General features: G+C 47.6%; 1 protein-coding gene across 4 annotated transcripts in view; it reads left to right on the top strand.

Moving 5' to 3' along the window:
- Tspan14 (tetraspanin 14) overlaps positions 1-23,139 on the top strand; it is a 59,153-nt gene that overhangs the window by 26,660 nt on the left and 9,354 nt on the right. For 3 of the 4 annotated variants that reach the window (XM_021181719.2, XM_029469009.1, XM_021181720.2), the window contains exons 2-4: positions 5,014-5,111; positions 20,983-21,033; positions 22,722-22,868. In XM_021181719.2, the coding sequence (XP_021037378.1) occupies positions 5,031-5,111; positions 20,983-21,033; positions 22,722-22,868 (279 nt within the window). In that variant the 5' untranslated portion in view covers positions 5,014-5,030. Of the gene's footprint in view, positions 1-1,511; positions 1,742-5,013; positions 5,112-20,982; positions 21,034-22,721; positions 22,869-23,139 lie in introns of those variants that run through there. The other variant, XM_029469008.1, reaches the window with a different exon arrangement.

The raw sequence follows: 23,139 nt of genomic DNA, 5'->3' as shown, positions 1-23,139 counted from the left end.
CTGTGTAGCCCTGGCTGTCCTGGAACTCACTCTGTAGACCAGGCTGGCCTTGAACTCAGAAATCCACCTGCCTTTGCCTCCCAAGTGCTGGGATTAAAGGCTTGCACCACCACTGCCTGGCTTCCAATTAAAAAACAAACAAACAAACAAACAAAAAAACCCAAAAAACTCACAAGAGACATTCCAGGTTCAAATCATGCCAACTGAAAGCCATAGTCCACTGGTCTCTCACTGTCAGCTTGCTTTCATTCTTCTGAGTTGGAAATATTCTATAGTTGAGCAGAGGCTAATTTTTTTAATTGAGAAAAGTCAGTGGGATTGATGGTTGCATCTTGAATGCGGTAGTCAGATCAGGGAGCCCTGTTTCTGATGACTGTGGTCTCACCACTCCACTCCCCTACAGTGGCCTCCATCAGTGCCATAATGCCAAGGTGGGGATGGCAAGCATGGTGGAAACTCTTCTGGAAAATCACTTACAGTAGACCCACACGCCGCCGCTCCCTTTCATGGTCTGATTTTTCCATTTGCCTTTACCCACATGCCTACAGATTGTTCCGTAGTCACAAACCGTGATGTTCACGGTTCATACTATATGCGTATTCACTTTCTTCCGCTGGCTTATTTTCATGAGGCAAATTCTTAGTCATGAGTTAATTAGATTAAAGATATAACCAGATTTAATGTCTGTAACTGTTGGCTTTCCAAAGGGTAATGACATATGCATCTGCTGCAAGGTATGGATATGCCTAACACTCGTGGTGGGGACATTCTGTTACATATGAAAGCGTGAACAACTGCCCCTGGGTAGTCTGGGGATTTTATTGTCAGTGACAGTGACTATTTTTCCATCTGTGAATGATGCTGCGCCCCTCTGTCCATAGCCCTTATTTACCTAAGCCTAAGTGTTTTGTTTTATTGGGTGTGAATCACTGTTACAAATGTCGATCTTCTACCAGGACTGCACCTTCAGAAAGTTTTCATTATTTATATTTCTTACATTATCTTAATGTAACTTGTAATCATGTGGGAATTTGGCGGCAATTTTAAACTTTACTTTTTTACCCGGTTGCCTCAAAAGAGAAGATGAGTAAGGAGGAGATGGGCCTGAACACCCTCTTCTTCAGAGTGTGTGTGCACCTGCATGTGTACCATGCCCCTTAAATATTTGGAATGATTTTTGCGTATTTAATTTCCCCCCAGATTACTAATCAGTTTTTTAAACAATACAAAGTAGCTTTTAGGTTCTAATCTGCTAGCTAGGTCTGTTGGTGTCTGAAAAGTTTACCGAATTTTAGGAAGTCAAAATGGGTGTCTGACTGTCTTGGTCTCTGTCTTTGCTTCTCTCTGTCTCTCTCTTTCTGTATGTCTGTGTGTGTGTCTCTCTCTCTCAATGTGTGTGTGTGTGTGTGTCTGTCTGTGTAAGTAAAGAGTACTGGTATCAACAGTTGGTACATGGCTAAGTTCTGGTTTCACTGATGTGTCTTAGTTTTGCCAGTAAGGTGAGATGGCCAGGGACCCTGGACACTTTGGAGTCATTTGGGGTCAGGTCTAGTTTCTTGTGTCATCACAGCTGTGAATGTGCCCAGGCAAATGGCTCACGAGGGCTCATTCCTTCTTTTTTTCTGCCCTGAGGTTTTGAGGCGCTGGGTCCTAACTTTACTTCTGCCCTGATGAAAGACCTGTTGTGCTCTGTTGGAGGTTTATGCTGGGCTGGAAAAAAGTGTTCCCGTTGTTCTACAGTGTAAGTCATAAAATATGTCTTCTGGCCAGCAGGATCGAAAAGGAGGTCTCTGAATTCAGGAGAGCCCAAGGCTACCACTCCCACCCCTTTATTTTCACTTCCTGAGACTTATGGGAGAGGTCTGGGAAGTAGGGTGAAGAAAGGCTGAATTTTTTATTTCCCTTGAAACAGTTTCTTGGTCTGGGAGTTGGGAATCGGGAAGTGTCATCTGGAGGATGCCCTTACCCCGGGGCCTGAGTCGTCATTTGTTCAGAGGAAATGACGCACTCATGCATGCTCTTGGTTTGTAAGTTGCAGGAGGAACATGCTGTGTGAGTGTGATCCCCTGTGCCCAGGATGATCAGGGAGTGCGTGGTCACTGCTGGGTGAACCTGCTGCTAGTGGGTGCCAAGTGTTGGAAGATTTTTAATTTAGATCTTGGCTGTTGCAGTTCTTTGATGCTGTAGGGCTTGGACCCCAGCATCTGGTCTGTGGGGACAGAATTGTTTCCTGTTTGGTTGTGGGGCTGGTACGGAGATGGCACCTGCATAGGGAGAATCTGCTACACTCTAGAGTGCTGGTTTCCCTGTGTCGGTGTGGTCTCCTGTGTGTGTCTGTGCTCTCCACACTGACCTGTGAACTAGAGCTGAAGGAGACCAAGGATTGGGAGTGTGATGGTCCCTGTGCTGTCTATCACAGGATGATCATGAAGGTCTGGAGCTGGAGCACCTAGTCAGTCAGCATCATCGTGCACAGCAGACAATGTTTGCTGGTGAGAAGACAGAGGAGCCTTAGAGTTCTGAACCTCAGTCGGGTAGATGGCAGCCGTGGAGTACCTTCTAGGAGTTCTAGACTTCTGGGTGTTTATGTGACCTGCTTCCCAGGCTTCTCCATGAACCTCAAGAAAGAAGGGATGCATTTGGTGCTCTGAAGACAGGCTGGTCTTGTCTAAAAGAGGAACAAGTGGTAGCACTTGTGACATTGTGCTGTCTCAACAGCACATTTTGATAGCTACGTTGGGTGGTTCTAATTGAGTTCTAGCTTTACTTTTTCCTCCTACACAGGACAGTTGAGCTATCTCTAATTATCTCTGTCCCCACCACAGATGTCCTCAAATGAAAGGGACAACCTGGATGTTTTGAGGAATGTCATCTGGTTAGGTTTCTTTCTTCGGGGCCCATTACAACCTATGCAGGGTGCTGCATCCAGACAGCAGATCCTCTTGTCTTCTCAGGGTCCCTACAGAGAGGGTAGCCCCTCAGTGTGTAGTAGCTGCTCCACCAAGCATGGATCTAGTTTCACAGACTAGCCACTCAAGGAGTTTGTTAGCCCGGATGCAGAGCCCAACCAGTCCTGTACAGAGTGGTAGGTGGCTGGACTCTGAAGAATGTGAGGTTGATTCTGATGATCCCAGGTAAGGCCCTCATCATAGCAACCGGGACCAGTCATATGTTCCCTGTTTCAGGTGAGGACCCCAAGGGCCTGAGTAGGGCAGGGACTTGATGGGCCAGGCCATGCGGAGAAGGATGGTGCCTATCTATGCCTTTATCTGAAAGAGCTGGGGCTTCTCCCTGTGTTCCTTGTTTGATTCTGTGGTCTCATGCCGATGGCCATGAACCTGATGTTCAGAGCTCTTGAGCACCTGGGATGGTGTATTCCCACTCATTCTTGGAGGGTAGTTTCATGGAAGTGTTCTGGTAGTGGGTGGTTCTGGGATAGATGTGGGGCTACTGGGTGGCTGAGGGGCCATTCCTGCTGTCTCACCCATGCCTCCTGGCAGCTGCCCCAGATAGGGTGAGGAAGGAGTGAGAGGTGGGGTCTGGATGGTTCACATGGATTGCATACTTTGGGGTATGGCTGAGTACAGGGAGGGCCCATTTGTAGAGGAGTCATGCTCCTTTGTGTCATTTTCTCAGAACATGGCAAGCCTATAGCTACATTCGTGCTCATCTCTAAAACTGATTTTGCACATAGCTTGTCGTCAGGAAAGCTGTAGCAATTGGGTATTTCAGGTGTCTGGGTAGAGGGATTAATTCTTCACTGCCAGGGTGGCCTTGTTTGGAATTGGGTCCTGGTCCAATATCTGGGCTTTTCTAACCTTGACAGTGTCCTTGTCTGCATCTGTGTGTGCGGTGTGGTTTGGGGGAGTAGCACCCCTTCCTGTACATAGGGCTGGATGGCAGTACCCCTTTCTGTCTGGAGCCTCAGATCCCGGCCCCCTCTTTCAGCTTGAGTACCCCACCCTGTTCCAACATTCACTTGCACTTTATTCCTGAGGGTGGGAAGTGCTACTGGTGGGCCTGGCTCTGTGGCTGACAGATAAGAAACAACATACACTGTTTACCCTGCAGCTCCAAGGCTGTTCCCAAAGGGACACTATAGTCCAGATTTATTGTATTTGGTTAGGAAGCCAAGCCATGTTCATGGTGGGTAGCGGTAGGAGATAGGAAGATGGAGTTAGGGTGAATGCTGTGGGCTTTGAGGCATCTCACTGCCCAAACAGGCACGTCTCATTTCTGTATACACTGTGCCTGGGAGCTGGTCTCAGACAGTAGGCAAATGAACATGGAGCCGTAAAGGTGTCTTTGTGTTGATCCATTACAGTTGGATTCTGTGTAAGCCTGCTGATCATTCAGGTTTCTTTCTACCATGGCTTCCTGTGATCAAGTCTTCATTTCCTTGGTTGGTTATGGTGGTTAAAGGAATGTGGGCAGTGGAATGCCTTCTCCATGGTTCAGATTCTGGGCTCTGCCCTTGCCTTCCTTTCTTCTGTATGTATTTTTGAAGGGAAGGTCTACTGTGTAGCCTAAGTTGGCCTGGAGTTCACAGCAGAGCTCCTACCTCCGTCTCCCAAAAGCCAGGATTACAGGTATGAGCTCCGTGTCCAGCTCTTTGTCACTCAGTCATATCCCCCTTGCCCCTGAGGTAGTCACATGACCTTTCTGAACTCCAGTGTTGTTGGCATGGGGAAGAAGGAACAATCAACACACAGCTAAGAAGAGGAGGAGATAAATGGCGGAGAAAGCTCGAATGAGAGTTTCTAGGACGTTGAAGACACTTAAAAATTGTTATTCTATCTTTTGTTTGTTTGTTTTTTGTTTTTGGAAGCTTATTTAACCTGGTTGTTGGTTAACCTTTAGTTAGCACTAATAATAGTAGGTCTGTGTTTGGATGAACAGACAGATATGATGGGACAGTGGAGATTTCAGGAAGTTGAATGGGAGCCTTGGTCTTTCTGTATGTGGGGAGCAGGTTTGAAGCTGACTGTGCCTCATCAGTCACTGTCCCTGCAGGTCCTCCTTCTCAGAAGATGCACTATTATAGATACTCGAACGCCGAGGTCAGCTGCTGGTACAAGTACCTGCTCTTCAGCTACAATATCGTCTTTTGGGTAAGTCCAGAGATGTGGTCATGGTCCCTTGTGTGATCGGGACCATCATCACCAAGTCATGATTCTCTGTACTCCTGATGACCAGACTCTGGGGAGGTCCTGGGAAGAGGCAGTGGGCAGGGGCCATGGTCCTCGTCCTTATAGAACCAGCCAGGAATATCATCATGGGTGGGCTCAGGTGATGGAAAGACAAATTAAGGGGTCCAGCCCAGTTTGGGTGGGTCAGGAACCTTTGGTCACTCTCTTGGTGTAATAGTGCTGTCTTCCTATCCCAGCAATGCACTGGTACGACATGAACAGCCTTGTAGGCCAGGCTGTCTTCTATATCCTGGGAGGGGATAGTCACTACCCAGCTGAGAAGGCTGTAAAGAGGGTCGTGAAGTCCTGCACTTGTGGAAATTCGTGGTTTACTAAGAATGGCGTTAGTTTGCTGAGCATCGCAGTGGGGTGGGGTGGGGGGGTGGGGCAGCTCCTTGCTGTTGTGTATGTGTTTAACAGAGTGTGTGAGCCTGGGATGCAGAGAGTGAGCTGAGTATCACCGAACAGGCTGCCCAGTGGGTTTTGAGAAGGAAAGATCCAGTCAGAGTGGTAGTTACCGAGGCTGTCTGGCTGGGTATCCCGAGGCAGAAGTGAGGTCAGCGTGTACAAAGCAGGACAGGCACTCATGAGACTGGAGCTGAGTGAGGAAGGCAACACAGAGGAGGACAGGGACCCCGAGAAGTCTGGCCAGACAGCTCTCCATGTGCACTGAGAGTATCGTTCACTTCTTCTTTTGCTGTGCTAGGAATTGAGTCCAGGACCTTGTGCATTGTCAGGTGTGCACTCTGTCATGAAAGCTACAATTTTTATTGTAATAAAATTTTTATTTTCAGGTAGCCCCCCGCCCCTCCTCCCCCCCATAAATTTTATTTTCAGATAGTTGCTACCCTGACTAGTTTAAGGTTTGACACAAACAAGCAACATTTGGGAAGAGGAACTCTCAATTGAGAAACGCCTCCATAAGGTTTGCCCATAGGCAGAGCTATAGTGGTTGGTGTGGGAAGGCCCAGCCTGTTGTGGGTGGTGACACCCCTGGCTGGTTGGACCTGAGTGCTATAAGAGAGCAGGTTGAGCAAGCCAGTCAGTAACATCCCTCCATGGCCTCTGCATCAGCTCCTGCCTCCAGGTCCTACCCCACTTGAGTTGCTGCTCTGACTTCCCATGGTGATGGACTGTAATCTGTGAGGTAAAATACATCTTTTCCTCCCCAAGTTACTTTTGGTGTTTGTCACAGCAGCAGAAACTCTCATTCACACCATTGCCCGGGGTGACTTTGAACTTAGGACCCCTGTCTCAGCCTTCTGAGTGGGTGGGGTCATGAGTCTGTGCTGTACACTGCTTTTCTATGCTTTGTTGAACTCTCGGGAGCTTTTATGTGTGTGTTGTGTGGTGTGATCTGACTGCAGAGTGACTGCAGAGTGAGAGAGAAGGTCAGTTGAGCCCTGATCTGAGATGGACTTTGGTGGGGTCTGTGAGTAGTGAGAGGTTTTATCCCTTGGCTGGCCGTATGTGGGTGCACCCTGGAGGTGCATTTTAGGACAGTATGGGAGGGAGAGAACATCAACGTGAGTGTGCGTGCCTGCTGAGGTCTGGAGTATTGTCTGAGATGCTGAGGTGGGGTGGAGAAGGGAAGCTCCCTTGGACCTGGCCAAAATGAGCGCAAGCCTGGGTAAAAAGGAGGTTTTACGTTGCAGAAGCTTCTGTGGTAGAAAAGAGCAGTCAGCCGTGTCACAGAGCCGTGACCTTGGTTGTTGCTGGAGATGGGAAGGTCAACAAAAAGTGTAGAAGTGAAATTCTGACTAACAACAGTTCTTTTCAAGTACTCTGGCCTCAAAAGCAGAAAAACTGGGCAGTTGCTGGAGTTGGTCAGGGGTTGGGGAGCCACAATGTGTGTTTGGCCATCAAGTCTGAGCAGGGCAAGGCAGACACACTGGCACTGTGTGGGAAGGTGAGGGGAAGGATTGGTGCATTGAAGCTTTTCTGTCAGCAAGCACAGTGGTCATTGGGGGCCATGGAGGAAGGGGGCCACTTCCTACCTTTTCAGTCTCAGCTTTCTGGCATCATGTCCTGGCGATATGTCTCTGTGTGATTAGGAGTTCTTGTCCTAGAGAAAGAGGGTGAAATGCAGTGGCATGTCTGTCACCCCAGACTTTTCCTGTGCTTACTCTTCAGCCTCATCTTAGTTCCCGATGTGGTATCGCTAGGCAGCAGTGTGTGTGTTCACCTTCTGCCTATGTGACAAAATGCCAGAGATAGCTAACTTATAAGCGAGAGGCTAGCCGGGTGTGGTGGCGCATGCCTTTAATCCCAGCACTCGGGAGGCAGAGGCGGGCGGATTTCTGAGTTCGAGGCCAGCCTGGTCTACAAAGTGAGTTCCAGGACAGCCAGGGCTATACAGAGAAACCCTGTCTGGAAAACAAAAAACAAACAAACAAACAAACAAACAAACAAAACAAAACAAAAAACAAAAAAAAGAGAGAGAGAGAGGCAAAAAAGAGAGAGAGAGGCTAAGAGGTTCCATGATCACCTGGACTGTTGACTTTAGGCTCTGGTGGGGGTGTCAGCTGTGGAGTATGACAGCAAAGTGCTGTCCTCAAGGCACAGGAGGCAAGGAGTGGGCTAGAATGCCACAGTCTCCATCATAGGCATGCAGTCAGAGATCTGCAAACTGTAGCAGTATGTTCTTGGTCACAGAGACCTGTATAACACTCTTGCCTCCTGTTGTAGGGTTTCTCAGACTTGGATTTGCTCCCTATCTGGAGAACATTGCTTCCTGTTTCCTCAAGCAAGGGCCCCCTTGCCTGCTTGACTTTTGACTTGATCTTTGACACATCCTAACTGTTGCAGGCAGCACAATACCCTCATTGTCATGTCCCTGGTTACCTCTTCCTTCAGAGGTTCTTCGTAACAAATTCTTGGTTCTTAGGGGACAGGACTTGCTTACACACTGGCAGCACAAAATTCAAACAGTTCATCAAATCCAGAATTGTGGCAAGCCTGGACTGAAGTATGGAGTAGTATTTGAAGGATTTTGCAGACCTGGCAGTTAGTGTATGTGGTTGAGAGTTAATCATTTTTGTTAGTAAGCACTGGGGCAGAAGGAGGGAACAAACAGGAACAGTTAGGAAATGCCCTCAGAGAATGGACGTGGGGGACCGGGCCCCTTGGTGTTGGCCGCTGTCCCACTGTTCCTGGCAGGAAGTTACTTTACCTGGGCAGGATGCTGCAGTGTGGAGGGAGTCCCACGCTTTGAGATCCACAGAGACCTGGGAAGCTCACATAGAGTGCAGTGCGGTGAGGCCAGCCTGCTCTGCACACCAGGATACAGTCTGCGCTCTCCCCGGAACCCAGGGACCTTGAAAAGCCTGGTGTTGCCACTGAGAAACTTCAGAAAAAGGAGAAAGTGGCGTGCTAAGTCGTATGGCTTCTGAGTTTCTGTTTTTCTAGATGGAGACAATAGAAGAATGTATCAAGCTTCACAGTAGCACCATCCAGCTTCAGAAATGAATTCAGCTGGTTTTGTTTCACTTTTGTTCCCCAACCTCTTTTGGATTACTTTGAATCAAAGCCCGGGTCATTTTCCATACCAAGTGTTTGTGTTTGTTTGGGTGGGGAAGAACTGCTCAATAGGCCAGCGTTGAGTATGAAGAAGGCAGTTTCTGTAGCCAGGTCAAGGTATAGGGACAGGCTGGCTGCAGTTGAGCCACCTGCCGCTTACCATTGCTCCCACACTGTTTTCTCTAGTGGACAGATTCCTGTAGCATTCAAGGAACGTTTGTTTTCTTTTTTCTGACTTTGGGGCTGGGATTCCCAGAGACCAGCATCCATTTGGTTAGATGTAGATGCTGCTGTCTGTGCACCGGAGTTAGGCTTCTTTTGTTTTTTTACACAGGGATGGTATAGAAAATTGTTTCCTGGGAGCCTAGTGCTTTGAGAGCACACCCCACCACACACACAGCTTTTTTTTTCTTTTTTTCCTTTGATCACTTTTTGGTTGTGCTAGACCTGTTTCTAGTTCAGAGTCTTGTTCAACTCAAGGAAATGCAAATTAAAACCACAGTATAATATACCTCATACCCACAAAGGTGTCACGTGTTTTCTTTTAAAAACAAAAAAGCAGAAGATAAATATTGGCGTAGGTGTGTAGAGATTGGTGACCTTCTACACTGTGCCATGGAAGCAAGTGATAATCTGTGATGCCAAACTGGTGTTACTTCCCGTTAGCAATGACATTACCATGCGCAACCCCACTTCTGGATATATAATATGCAGAAGACTGAAAGCAGAATGTCAGATGTTTGTACACCATTGTGCGCCATCTTACTCATCACAGCCAAAAGATAGAAGCAACCTGTGGCCTTTGCTGATCAGAGGGCCAGGAAATGTGGCATCTGAGAGCCTAAATCACTCGAGGACACATGCTAGAGTATAGATGAACCTTTAGGACATTATGTTAAGTAGAATACTCCAGATTGGATTTCATTTATAGGTTAGAGGCTGTATGGCTCATTGCAGACTAACTACAATAGTCAGCAGAAAGACATAGACACAGAGAGTGGATTTTGGCTGCCTGGCAGTGAGGAGGTGAAAACGGGCAGGCTCCCAGTCCATTTGTGCTGCTTTTATGGATCACTGCAAGGGTCTTTATAACCAGAGGAGATTCTCTACCGCATGATTCTAGAGCAGTCGTTCTCAATCTGTGGGTCGAAACACCTTTGAGGGTCAGATGACCCTTTCACAGGGGCGGCCTGAGACCATCAGATAGTTACATTATGATTCATTTCAGTTATGAAGTAGCAACAAAAATAATTTCATGGTAGGGGTCACCACAACATGAGAGAAACTGTGTTGGAGGGTCGCAGCATTAGGAAGGTTGAGGACCACTGCTCCAGAAGCTGAGAAGTTTAAGATTGGGGAGGTCATAACTTGGTGGAAAACATCACATGGGTGAGAGAATAAAAGGGAAAAGGGAGGCCAAAGTCAGCTTCTCTGTCTCTCCCTCTCTCTGTCTCTCTCTCTTTTCTCTTCTTCCCCCCACCTCCCCTCTCTAATTCTGGGGGTGACCATAGAGCCGTGTGTGTGCTAGGTCAGCGCTTTGCTACTGCGCTTTGTCTGCACCATTCAAACTCCATTTTATGGCAAGTCCACTTTAGCAGTAATGAGTTCTTCCATTCATCCCTAGTCCTACTCTCAACACTCTCACAATGGGGACAAAGTCTAACACATGGATCTTGAGGGACACAGTCCAACCACAGCAGGAGATTGTTGTTTAAGGGGTCTGGTTTCTGTTTTGTATTGTTAAAAAAAAAAAAATTCTCTGATGGCCGATTCTGTTTTGATAGACTTAATGCCACTGAGCTGAAACCTGAACATGGTTAGAATAAGTTATATCATGTGTGTTTCACTGCAGTTTAAAAAGAAAGGTCTCATTTTAGCAGGCAGAGGAAGAGAAACTGTGGAGCAAGGCTGGGGGAGCCGTGGAAGGCCTTGTTCACACACAGCCTAGTTCTGTAGATCATGTGCACTTCTTTTGGATTTGCTTCCTGAATGTTCTTGAGGGGTATTGTCTGCAGCTCAGGATTGCTTTCCCCCATAAGCGTTGGCCATAATCTCTACAAGTTCAGATAAAGCTCTTGCCTGGATCTTATTTCAAAGATAGATTTAAAATGAAGACTCCATCCCTGCTAAATACAGACAGCAGGCCTGTGTTACACCACAAGGAGAAACTTCTGCTTGTCTTTAGTTTCAAAAAAACCTTACCAAAAAAAAAAAAAAAAAAAAAAAAAANGATCTTATTTCAAAGATAGATTTAAAATGAAGACTCCATCCCTGCTAAATACAGACAGCAGGCCTGTGTTACACCACAAGGAGAAACTTCTGCTTTTTTTTAGTTTAAAAAAAAAAAAAAAAAAAAAAAAAAAAAAAAAAAAAAAAACACTCTGCCATTGACATCCGTAGTGACTTTACTACACTTGAGCCATAGCTCTGAGCCTAACTGTGCAGCCTTACTTCTGACTGAGACAGTGGAACAGGAGGGAAGGAGTATCTGAGCTCTGTGCATAACCCAGAGCCCTGTCCTTCAGGGTATCTGATACCTCCTATGTGTAGGGTGAGGATAATTTATAGTCTGGGTCAGGAAACCTAAGAACAAGGGAGAGGGTATTGAGAGTTTTGCCAGAACAACAAATGAGCCTCAGGCTACTTCCGGCACTCTGGGACCAGTGGCTGCCCTTCTCCAGAGAGACAGCAAGAAGCCTGGTAGAAAGTGCAGCCCTAACCCATCCCCCAGGTGATGGAGAACTGGTCCTTCCCCCTGCCCCCACTGAGCTTGAACCAAGATGAATGAGACGCAGGTCTGATTGCAGTTGGTTTCCCAGCTTCCATCGGAGGTGTCCTTGTTTTCTCTCTCCCTACTCTTCCTCCTCTAAGATAAGGTCTCCTGTAGCTGTGAATGACCTGGCATTTCTGATGGTCCTCCTGGCATGGACTACTTGCTGTCTTGCCTGTTTTATATAGGGCTGGAATTTGAACTCAGGCCTGCATGCATGTTAGGCAGTCATTCTATCACCTGAGCTATGCCCTCAGCTCCTCTGCTTCCATCTTTCAAATGACACATGGCTACTACTTTAATAGTTTAATAGATACAGTATAGTTTTGTTTCCACTGCTGAGTTTTGGTATTACCTTTTCTTTCAAGAACTGTTGAGTGGACTTTTGCAATTGCATGAGTTCCAGAAGACTTGAACAGGGCGTCCCAGGATAGCTTGCATTCCTCTTCCATGCTACAATTGTCTCTGTAGATGTTTGTAGTTTCATGTCCTTGGGGACAATATCTTCAAAATCCGGATGGCTGCATTATCACATCAGCATCAGTGGTGTGGCACATTCAGGTAGTTGCCACACAGTCCAGCTGGCTGCGTTTTTGTAGAAACTTGTACTTGAGATATTAGGTTGTTTCAGTTTTTCTTTCTTCCAGATAAGGTTGTAGAGACTAGGTTTATGTAATACAGATTCTTCCCTGTAGGAAAGGGAGGGAAGTTATTGCTGGAATGGAGTCCCAGGAGTGAGATTAAGTGGGTCAGAAGGTGTGTACATTGATTTGACCTGGCTGACACACTTAACAGTCAAAATCACTTTTCCAGAAGAGCTGCCCCAGTACACAGGAAGTGAGCTGCCTTATCTCTTGGCATAGGTAGGGGTGTATATATTCTCAGTCTCAGTCTTGCCCAGGCTGAGGGCAGAGGGCAAAGACTGCCCTAGTCAGGGACTCCCCTAGAACTAAGGTGTGGAATATTGATTTCCACCAGCCTCAGCCATGTGTGAAGCTCAGACTACTAGGGAATTTATGGAAGAAGGTTGTCCTAGGAGCATGGAGGCTAGTGCAGAGCACGGGGTTGTTGCATAGCCACAGGGTTCATGCAAGTCCCCTCCCCCTCTGTGTGTGTGTGTGTGTGTGTGTGTGTGTGCATGTGGCTATCTCTTTTGTGCAGTGACTCACTGGTGTAGTAACTGTCAGAGGCCTGCCTGCTGTGTGGAGTTCCTCACTTCCATCTTGTTCACTGTGTTTTTTTCTTATTTATTTCTTCTTCAGAAATCCCTTTTAAAAATTCTGTTGAGGGTCTGGGAGAGGGCTCAGTGAATAAGTCACACTATTGCCAAAGTGAGGACTGGAATTCAGATCCCCAGAATCCACACAAAAACTGGGTGTGTGCTCAGAAGGCGGGTCCCTGGGTCTAGCAGGAGACCCTGGCTCGGTAAATAAGGTGAAGAACAAGGAAGGCATCCCGGACAACTAACGCCCTCTGTACATGTACTTCATTCTGACCCAGCCTTCGCGCTGGTCCATCCCCTGCCCTCGTCCCCCTTCCTGTGCCTATTCCAGGTTATGGTGTGTGTCCTCTTGCCACCACACACCCCTGTCGTGAAGCCTTTTTATTCTGTCTCATGAGCCCCTTCTGGATCCCTGGTCTCAATCCACAACGATTTTTAATATTGGCTGAGCAGTTTGTACTCCCACCAACATTGTATAAGGGCCCTAAGCACTTAGCTTTCTTCATACTGGCCATTCTGAGCAGGGAGACATGTAGTCTCAGAGTAGTTTTAATTTGTACCTCCCCGATGTCTGGGGATGCTGAGCACTAAAAACCATGTATTTCCTGAGGGGAAAGAGGCAGGTGTGTTAATGCACACCTTTAACCCCGGTACTAAGGAGTCAGACGCTGATAGATTTCTTGAGTTTGAGGCCAGAGTGAATTACATGGCAAATTCTAGGCCAGCCAGAGATACCTGGTCAGACCCTGTGTTCTGTTCATTCAGTTCATTGGCCTGTTTATTGATTGACACTTTGGGTACTTTTTTTTTGTTGTTGTATTTAATGTTTTTACAATACTATATATTATAAACCCCTTAGTCTAATGTAGCTGGCAAAGTTTTTTTTTTCCCATTCTATAGTAGGCTGTCTGTTCACCCAAGTTGGTGTGTGTGTGTGTGTGTGTGTGTGTGTGTGTGTGTGAGAGAGAGAGAGAGAGAAAGAGATTTTGTCATTTCTTGAGCCTATTTTTTTGTGCTATTACAGTTCTACCCAGAAGATCTTTGCCTATACTTGTATCCGGAAGTGCTTTCTGTGTGTTTCCCTTCCTCAGCATGAACTGGGTTTTATGCAAGGAGAGATAGATTTCACTATGTACCTCTGGCTGTTCTGGAACTCTGTAGCCAGGCTGGTGTTGGAGTCACGGAGATCCATCCCCCTGCCTCTGCCTCCTGAGCACCCTTGCTTCTTTCCTCTTCTCACTTAGGTTTTCCTCTGAATTCCTGTTGTGTATGTGGTGTCTGTCAGTCAGAGAATGTGGTGTCAGTCATTATATTCGATGTCAGTATATTTGGTGTTTGTCTTCAAGTCTTTGCTAATTCTGTCTTTGCTTTTGTCCCTTTGTCCCCTGTTTATTTCTGTCACCTTATGACAGGTCCCTTTTTTCTTTCAGTACCTTTTACCTGGATTCCAGGTAGTTATTCGTGAGCATATTCTTCTCTAATAGTATGATGTTCTAACATATCTTATTAAGGGCATGTGCCATGAATTATACTCAGTTGTCAGCTGTTAAGAGCTGCTAAAACAGTTAGGCTGTAGTGACTCACGCCTTTAATCCCAGCCCTCAGGAGGCAGAGGCAGGCAGATCTCTTGAGTTGTGGCCAGCAAGGTCTACAGAGTTCCAGGACAGCCAGGGATACAGAGAGAGAAACCCTGTCTTCAACCCTCCTCCTCCCCCAAAAAACCCCTGCTAAAATAATACAAAAACATATCAAAATTACAGATACCCAGAATTTATGTGACTAAACTAAAGGAAATCCTGTCCTTCATCTCTAGGTCCAGATGGTTTTAGTGTGATAGTTTCATGCTGGGCTTGGCTGCCTGGGGCCTTTAGGTCAGACCTGGTTCTGCTTGTTTTGAGCATAATTTTCACTGGAAGGAAGCCACATCCATCATCTGGCTGTCCTCTCTGGCTTCTCCCATCATTCACCGCCAGTGGAACGGTTGCAGCAGAGTTCACAGAACGTACGACACTGAGAGTGTTTACTGTTTGGCCCTGGTTTAGTAACCTGGATTTCTCATTTTAATCATGTGTACTGGAATAGTGAAGGCAGAGACTGTCATGCTCGGACGCTACCTCAGCCTCCCTTGGATGACTCTTCCTCCACTGTCATTCCTGGACTTCCGGTTACTGGGTCAGGCTCCAATTATCACTGTTACAGTGGAGCAGCCCTTGCCCTTCTTCTGGGCCTTTTGCTGGGTCCCCTGCATGGCTGCAGAGGGCACATCTGCTTCTTGTTCACAGCAGCCACCCATCCGGAGAGAGGAAAAGCTGGTGTGTGATAGCTTTGTGACCCTGGGCATGGTGCCTCCTGCCTTGGGCCCCATTTCCCCCATAATGAGGAAGCTGAGGAAGCTGGCCCTCGCCTCCCCTCTGGTTCTCAGACCTTTCAAACTTCCTTTGAGGGGCAGGTTTTTTCACAGTTTTAAAATCGAGTGTTTATTAGTACTGATTGTGTGTGTGCATATCTCTCTCTGTGTGTGTGTGTGTGTGTGTGTGTGTGCTTGCATGTGCATGTTCCATGCTGTGCATGTTCCATGCTGTGCATGTTCCATGCTGTGCATGTTCCATGCTGTGCATGTGGAGATAGAGGGGAACTTTGCCGCTCTGAGGGTCCCCGTTTCTTAATGGGCAGGGCTGTAAACCCCATTAGATACACTGTGATTCAACATTCAGCCCTCTGGGTGGAATTTCAAAGTCAACTTGCGTTTAGGGCAGCATTTTCAGCCTATGGGTTACAACCTCTTTGGGGCCGAACGACCGTTTTGGGGGCCGCCTAAGACCATCAGAAAACACAGGTATTTACATTATGATTTATAACAGTAGAACATCCTAGTTATGAAGTAGCAGTGGAATAGTTTTGTGGTTGAATGTCCCCACACCATGAGGAGCTGTATGAAAGGGTTACAGCATTAGGAAGGTTGAGAATCCCTGGCTTAGGGTCTGTGGCTTCTGGAGGCCAATCTGACCCCAAGTTTAGTTGAATCATCAGCATCTGAAAGCGTCTAAAGTATCTTTGGTATTGTGAGCCTACACGCCTTGGGCTTTTCTGTTCTGGTGTATGCCAGGACCATGGTTTTGCCTCCTACCTGGCAGGACTTGGGTGGCAAAGCATAGCCAGTGGAGGTACTTGATTGTCAGATGGAGCTACTGAAGCGGATGGATGGCCACTCAGCGACCTGAGATGTGTGAAGAACAAACTGGATAGTATAATTTCTTCTGGCCCTTGCTCTCCCCAGCTTTCTGTTCCTATTCTTCCTGGCTTCTCTTCCTGAATACCACATCTCTGTTTTCTCCAGAGGCAGAAACTGAGCCTCTAGACCAGGGACCTTTTCTTAGGACACTAGTCTGGGAGCTGGGTAAGGCTGTAATAGTTACCTTCTCCATGCTGGGGTAAAATATCTGACAAAAGCAACTCAAGAAGTGAGTGTTATTTTGGCTCATGGTTTGAGTGTATAGTTCATCATGGTGGCGGCGGGAGCATTAGGTGGCTGGTCACAGTCAGGAAGAGAGATGAGTGTTGATTGATATTCCACCCACTTCACTTTCTTTTTCATTCCATCTAGGACCTCTGTGAGGAACTATGGTTAAACCTCTTTGGAAATGCATGTGTCTTCAGTTGATTCTAAATCATGCAGGTTGGAGATGAAGATTAACAGTTACTGGGGACATACAAAATCTTCAGGGCAGCACGTGCAGCTATTTGAGGAGTCACTCCAGTGACACTTCAGGCCTCAGTTCTGTACACAGGACAGCAGGGCTCCCTCTGTGTAAGCAAATTCTGTTCCAGTCTTTCACCAGCCCTTTCAGCCTGTTAGAAGGGGCGGTCTCTGTTGTATGGAGGAAAGCCTAGGCGCAGGGAAGGTCCTGTGCTTGCAGGAGGTCCACTTGATAAAATGTTGCAGAATGAACCCTGGGCCCTGGGATGCTGACCTGTGCTGTGTATTTATTTAGTACTATTCTGGACTGCATGGTGTTTCAGTGAGTTCCTTTCTGCTTATCTCTGAGATATCTCTAAGGAGGCCCTGGTCATCAGCCCGAGTTAGTGAAGAGATTGAGAACCACAGGTCAGGAGCCCAAAGCCTCAAAATGTTGCCTGACTACTGATGGAAAGACAAGATGTCTGGAGTCTACAAGAGTTTCCTACACACTTAGAGTTAATGCAAAGGGGCAAGGCCTTTGGGTCCTGGTGGCTGCTCCTGACCTGCTTGACATTCGGAACTTTATCCTCCTTCTCTCCAGCAGGACTTAGACACTTTTATTGAGATTTGAGCCTCCTTAGGTAAAGTGCAGGAGGATTCTTGTGGCTTCCAGGATAAGGCAAACCTGTACCAGCTTAGGAAGTGCCACTATGACCTCTTTGTTTTTGGAAGGGTTCCTATTCTTGATCATCAACTTGACTGTCTGGAATTAACTAAAACCCAAGCTGTTGGGTACATACACCTGTAGGGGATTTTTCTTAATCATTTCAAGTGGGAAGACCCACTTTTAATGTGAATCTTCTGAGGTGGAAAGATAACATCTTTAATCTGGGCTACACCTTCTGCTGACGGCCTGTATTAGGACCTGGAAGATAGAAGCTTTCGTTCACTCTTTGCTTGCTTGCTTGCTTGCTTGCTCTTGCTGACCAGTCCATTGCTTCACCCACTGACGTCAGAGCCTACTTCTTTGGGATTCCTACATATACTGAAAGCAGCTGAAACATCCAGCCTTGTGGGCTGAGCAACTACTAGATTCATGGACCTTCTTTAGATAGGCAGCTATTGGTAGACTAGCTGGACCACAGCCTATAGGGCATTCTGATCAATTCCCTTTATATATTCACTCATTCTATCCATTTTGTTTCTCTACAGATGCTAATACAGAGGGGGTTGTTGTATTATTGTGTGTGTCTGGGGCCTTCTAGATCAATTAACTCTAGGGAAGGTAGCCCAGAGAGTTTTACTTAATAAACAAGGCCCTGGAACTCCTTGAATTTTATTGGGAGCTTCTTTAACCCATTGTCCCAGTGGGACCTCCTTCTCCTGTAATTGCTCCTGAATCTCCACACAGACTCAGAGAGATCCTTCTGCTCTGGTTGGGATGCAGACTCTTAGAATGCGCATTCTTTACATCTGGTTGAATAAGGTAGTTGTTTGAGAACTGTGCAGCCTGGAAGCTCCTCTGTGGAGTCCGCACTGGGTCTTCTGCAGATGTTCTAGGTTATGGGACTCCGAATGCTGCTTGCTCTTCTGGCCCAGCACCTGTAGGTAGTGAGAGAATGTGTTGTCAGGGGTACAGCTACTCAGATGGGGTTCTTAAGTCTGTCACCAGCTAGCTGTGTGACCTTGGACAAATGTTTCTACATTTGTTCTACATCTGTGTGGGAGTTCTGGGGAGGAAGAGACATTCACTCCTGGAGCTGTTATGTGTTTCCAGGGGCAGGTTACTTCCTTGTCTGGTCCTTTTTCAGGGTCCTTGACCATAATTGGTCTCCAGAGTTCCTGCCTTGGGCAATATTCAGTGACTCCTGCTCTCATTTGTGGCTGTAAAGTTCCTATCTTCCTGGTATGAGTTAAACTTCACTTCTTCCTTTAGGACAGTGAGAGAAGATGTATTCTTATTCTTAGTCAGTGTAAGAGAAAACATTGTTGCAAAGCTATGACTGATACAGTAAGGAATCTCCTATAGGTCTTGAGGATGTGTGTGTGTGTGTGTGTGTGTGTGTGTGTGTGTATGTGTGAGACATGAATGGAAGCCTGCCTGCATTTGCACAGCTTGGTATATATGCTTTGTCAGAGCAAACATCTTTCTCTTTGGTTACCCCAGGGAAGAATTAAAACAGCACCTAAAAGCCAGATGTGGTGGTGAACACCTTTAATCCCAGCACTCAGGAGGCTGAGACAGGAGTATCTCAGTTCAAGGCCAGCCTGCTCTACATAGCAAGGTTCAGTACAGCCAGGGTTACATAGAGAGAATGTGTCACAAATGAACAAACAATACAACTCAGCGTGGGTTCAGTAACACTTAAGTGTATGTGGCATTAAGGCTGCTTTAATGTAGTGAAAAAATAAATGGGAATCTGTGGGTCCCAGTGGGGAGGAGGGGGGGGGGAGTTCTAGTGTCACTGATTGATCAAATGTTTCAAGACAGCCTGGGCAAATGGTACCTGAAGTGGGTGGACTGTCGTAAGTGGTTAGGCAGGCAGGCTTGGTTTTGAATGAGAACGTGGATAGAGTAGTGTTAGATACTTGCAGTCTTATTGCCCCCATTCTGTATATGTGGTTTGGATGTGATAGGCTCTTGCCTAGCCCTGAGCAGTGGGAGAGACCCAGAAGTATGCCTGGAAGGAGAGTGGGAAGAACCCTAGGCTTCCTTTGTGGGATTCTCAAATGGGCCCACTCTGTACCATCCTTCTCTGCGTGAGTGGGTTAACAGCCCTGAGCAGACCTTTGTCTGTAGAGAACATGGCTGTATGGTAGGCATGGTCCATTCGGCTAAGGATCAGGGATACAAGGAGAACCACGCCACAGGTAGTTCTGAGTGATGGACAGGGGTCAGCTTCACATAAGAAGGCAAAGGTGGACATCTCAGGGAGATCTAGATATGAAGGAGGAGGAGGCCAGGGACTGATACCAGAGAAGAACCTTTAGGCCAGGAATGATGTGCTGTGGTAGAATCTTAATTTTCTCCTAGGGGTGAGGGTAAGTCATTAGAGAGTTTGTAGGAGCGGAGTGACCTGCCCATAGCCATGTTCAGTAACCAGCTGCTCTGTATCTGAGTTCACCCAACCAGGACAGAAGTCACTATAAAAGCCGTGTGTACCGAACAGAAGACCTTTCCCCCATTATTCCCTAAACAATACAAGGAGCACTAAATGGCTAGTGGACAGATGGTGGTGATGTTTCATGAAGGAAAAGAAGCTGGGGAGAAATAGACTGAATCCCTGGAGACTGCAGGGAGATGGTAGGCATGAGACAGGGGAGAGCTGCAAGGCTGCTAATCATGGGTATGGATAATAGTTAAAGGTGTGGGATTCCTGAGTCCCCTGACTGCTCAAAGGGTTCTTGCACTGTTAGGTTTGCCATCATTTAGTGGGGTCTGTAAGGGAAGGACCGGAAGCAGGCAAGGGAGGAAGACAGCCCCGCCCGAGCTGTGTGTGCTTGCTGTCTCTGAATCTGACTGAAGGAAGAGGAATGACCAAGAGCTACCTCACTTTTAAGGAAGTCAGATGAGAAAAAGGCCTCCGACTGGGACCTTAGGGAGTAGTAGGGTGGCCTGTTGGTTTTCTTGCCATCCATTGTGAAACTGAAGGGAAGGAGAGGAAGTAATCACGTATGACATCTGGGGAGAACAAAGACCTTCCCTACTGAGAAACCCGTGTGGTGTGGGGCGGCTCAGGGAACTTGTCCACAAGGCTCAGGATGCTCAAATAAAGAACAGCAACAACAACAACAACAACAACCACAAAAACAGAGCTTGTTCCATTTGTACAGCATGGGGTTTATATGCAAAACAACTATTTTGTCTTAGGACTGTGTGGTGCTATGGATGGGTCCAGCTCTCTTGGCTGTAGTGAGTGCCCGTAGGAGGGAGGTTGGGTGATGTAGTGCCCCTCTTATGCTTAATTCACCAGCTAAGACCCCAGTATCTCCTGAGCACATGTGAGCCTCATGCTATGTGTAGGTGGGATGAGGAGGCTGCACTCTGGCTAGTGAATGACCCGAGTGGCTACTTGTCTGTGTGTGGAGTCTGAGTCCTGGGGCTGAGATGGGAGGATGGTGGTCACGTGCTCTCCCCGTAGCCTTGCCCTGCAGCTGGTCTGACCCATAAAGATGCTCAGCTGGGCCAGAAGCCGCTGATAAACTCTGGCAGCCATCAGGGGTGTGGTGTCTTGACACTGAAGTGGGTTGAGGGTGATTGTGGGATAGGAAGGAAAGAAGGAAACAGTCTCTCTGTCAGCATAAGACAGTCAGTCTCCTGTGGCAGTCTCTCAAGGACTGACCTAGAGATCTTTACCTCAGCTACCTCAGCGCTCTGTGGTTCAGTGTCTGGAGTAGAAATCAGCTGTCAGCTGTAACAGGGAGGTCGGTGCTGGTTATCTGCAGTCTCCATGTCCCTTGGTGTAGAGAGCTTCTGTCATGTGCAGTATTCAAATGCCACCTTGGACAGAACACAGGAGCACCCAACTGGAATGTAGACTTTGTTCTAGTGCTGGTTTCTGACCTTACCTTTCTCTTCTCCTCCTCCCCCCGCCCTCCCCAGCTGGCTGGAGTTGTCTTCCTTGGAGTCGGGCTGTGGGCATGGAGCGAAAAGGTAGGTGGAACCTTGACCAGGCCCAGAGCCATTGGACTTGAATTGTCCCCTCTTCTAGCCTGTTGAGTAGTCACTAGCTGCAGAGAGGGTTTGTAGCATTAGCCATCAGAAAGAATGTGCCTCCGAGGTTGTGTGTGTTGCTGGAGGTCACTAGGCCAGCGCTAGGAGAGTTGGGTGGGCGGTTATGAGCTCTGTGAGTATGGATCTGCTCCCATCCTGTTCCCAGAAGCCCCGAGTAACCCGAAGGCCAGCCTGGGGCTGTCCCCTAAAACCCGTCATATGCCTCTGGGAGCGAGTGAGCAGTCTTGTTTACTCCCAAAGTGCTTGTGCTGGCCTGCACAGAAGGGGGTAGAACTCGGTTTTGTGTTTTGTGCCCCATGTGCTGCTTGCCCCTGCGTGACAGAGGGGACCCCAGCCTCTTATTATGCAGACAGACAAAGGGGCAGTTGGTATTCTAAGGGGTCAGAGCTCCAGGGGCAAGGTGCAGTCATAGTGCTGACCTTACCCATGGTAGGTTAATGCTAGTAGCTTAGGTGCTGAGATCTGGAAGGAGGACCAAGGAGAACCCGGAAGCTGAAGCACCCTCTGTGCCTATAGTGGAACCTGTCACTGCTTCCAGGAAAAAGGAAGCAGCACAGTTTGGTCTATGAGTTTTTATGTGATGGTCTTAGGAACAGAGTAAGGTCTGCTCTTGAGCCAGTGCACCTTTCTTAGAGACCTGTTCACCACTGATGTGAAAGCTGGAGTACAATGTCCCAGTGACCTGCAAACAGCAACCATGCATAACAGCGCCACCATGTGGCTGTATTTGGCACTGCAGCAGACTTGACCTGGATGAGCCCTGAATCCTAGAGCTGGTTTACACAGCTGCCTAGCCTGACAGCTCTTTTCTCTTTGAGTACCACAGAATCTATCTGTCCTTTGTAGCTGCCACTGGTCACTTATAACTATATGTATTTTAAAAATTTTACTGATTTTTTTTGGGTGGGGGTGGGGTGGGTGGGGTATGTATATGCTTAGTAGAAGTAAAAAACAACCTACCTAGGTTTGGTGTTTTCCTTCCACCATGTGGGTCCTGGGGATTGAACTCGGGTTGCCAGGCAAGGCAGCAAGTGCCTTCACCTGTTGAGAGCCATCTCACCAGCCCCTGACTATATGTGTTTAAATAAAAATGATAAACCAATTCTTGTTGTCCCTAGCCTCTTTCCAAGTGTTTTTATTACACGTACAGCCAATGATTCTCTTTGGGTGGTGCTAACAGGATCATAGACACGTTTATGGGCAACACTCTCTCTTCATGTGCCCTTGCTGGGTCGGTTTCCTCAAAAATGTCCATTGTGAAGCTGCTTATAGCCAGTTGGACCGTAGCCTAGGACTCCCCTTCTCCGAGGCCTGGCCAAGGCACCTCGCAGGCCACTGAGGAAGCTGGGTCTGTGCTCACAGGAGCCCCCAGCCTCGGTATGGACCAGGAACTTCATGTAGACTGTCTAAGAGCTGTAGTGGACAAGGACTGTATACTCAGGGGCTCCAGGGAGTGGGCAGGAACACACTCTGGCCTGGCTCTTGATGACAGAGCTGAGCTGTGTGAAGCAGACCCCTGGCTTCAGCAGCTGGCTGACATAACTTGCCCCTAGGGCCTTGACTCCATTCTAAGGACACTGCTACCTTTTATCCTCTGCTTCTCTCAGGGTGTGCTGTCCGACCTCACCAAGGTGACCCGGTTGCACGGAATAGACCCCGTCGTGCTGGTCTTGATGGTGGGCGTGGTGATGTTCACACTGGGATTCGCAGGCTGTGTCGGGGCCCTCCGAGAGAACATCTGCCTGCTCAAGTTTGTAAGTAATGCTGCAGTGGGACGTAGTCTATGTATGCTAGAGATACCAATACCGGCTCACATCTGTTTTCTGGCCACAAGAGGCGGGAACAGTTCTTTGAACTTGCTGCCTCGCTAAGAAGGAAGATTTTAAGGAGAAAAGCCCAGCTGATGGTTCCTCACCATAGGGAAGTGGGGTCTCCTGGAGTTGCCAGCTAATTGCGGGGGTTGGGGGTGGGGGTTCTGCTCACCTCCTTGGCTTTATGGCTCTCCTGAGAAGTTCTAAAGGAATT

This window comes from Mus caroli, chromosome 14 (assembly GCF_900094665.2).
Source record: "Mus caroli chromosome 14, CAROLI_EIJ_v1.1, whole genome shotgun sequence".
NCBI classification, from domain to species: Eukaryota; Metazoa; Chordata; class Mammalia; order Rodentia; family Muridae; genus Mus; species Mus caroli.
This window is presented reverse-complemented; position numbering and strand designations above follow the sequence as displayed.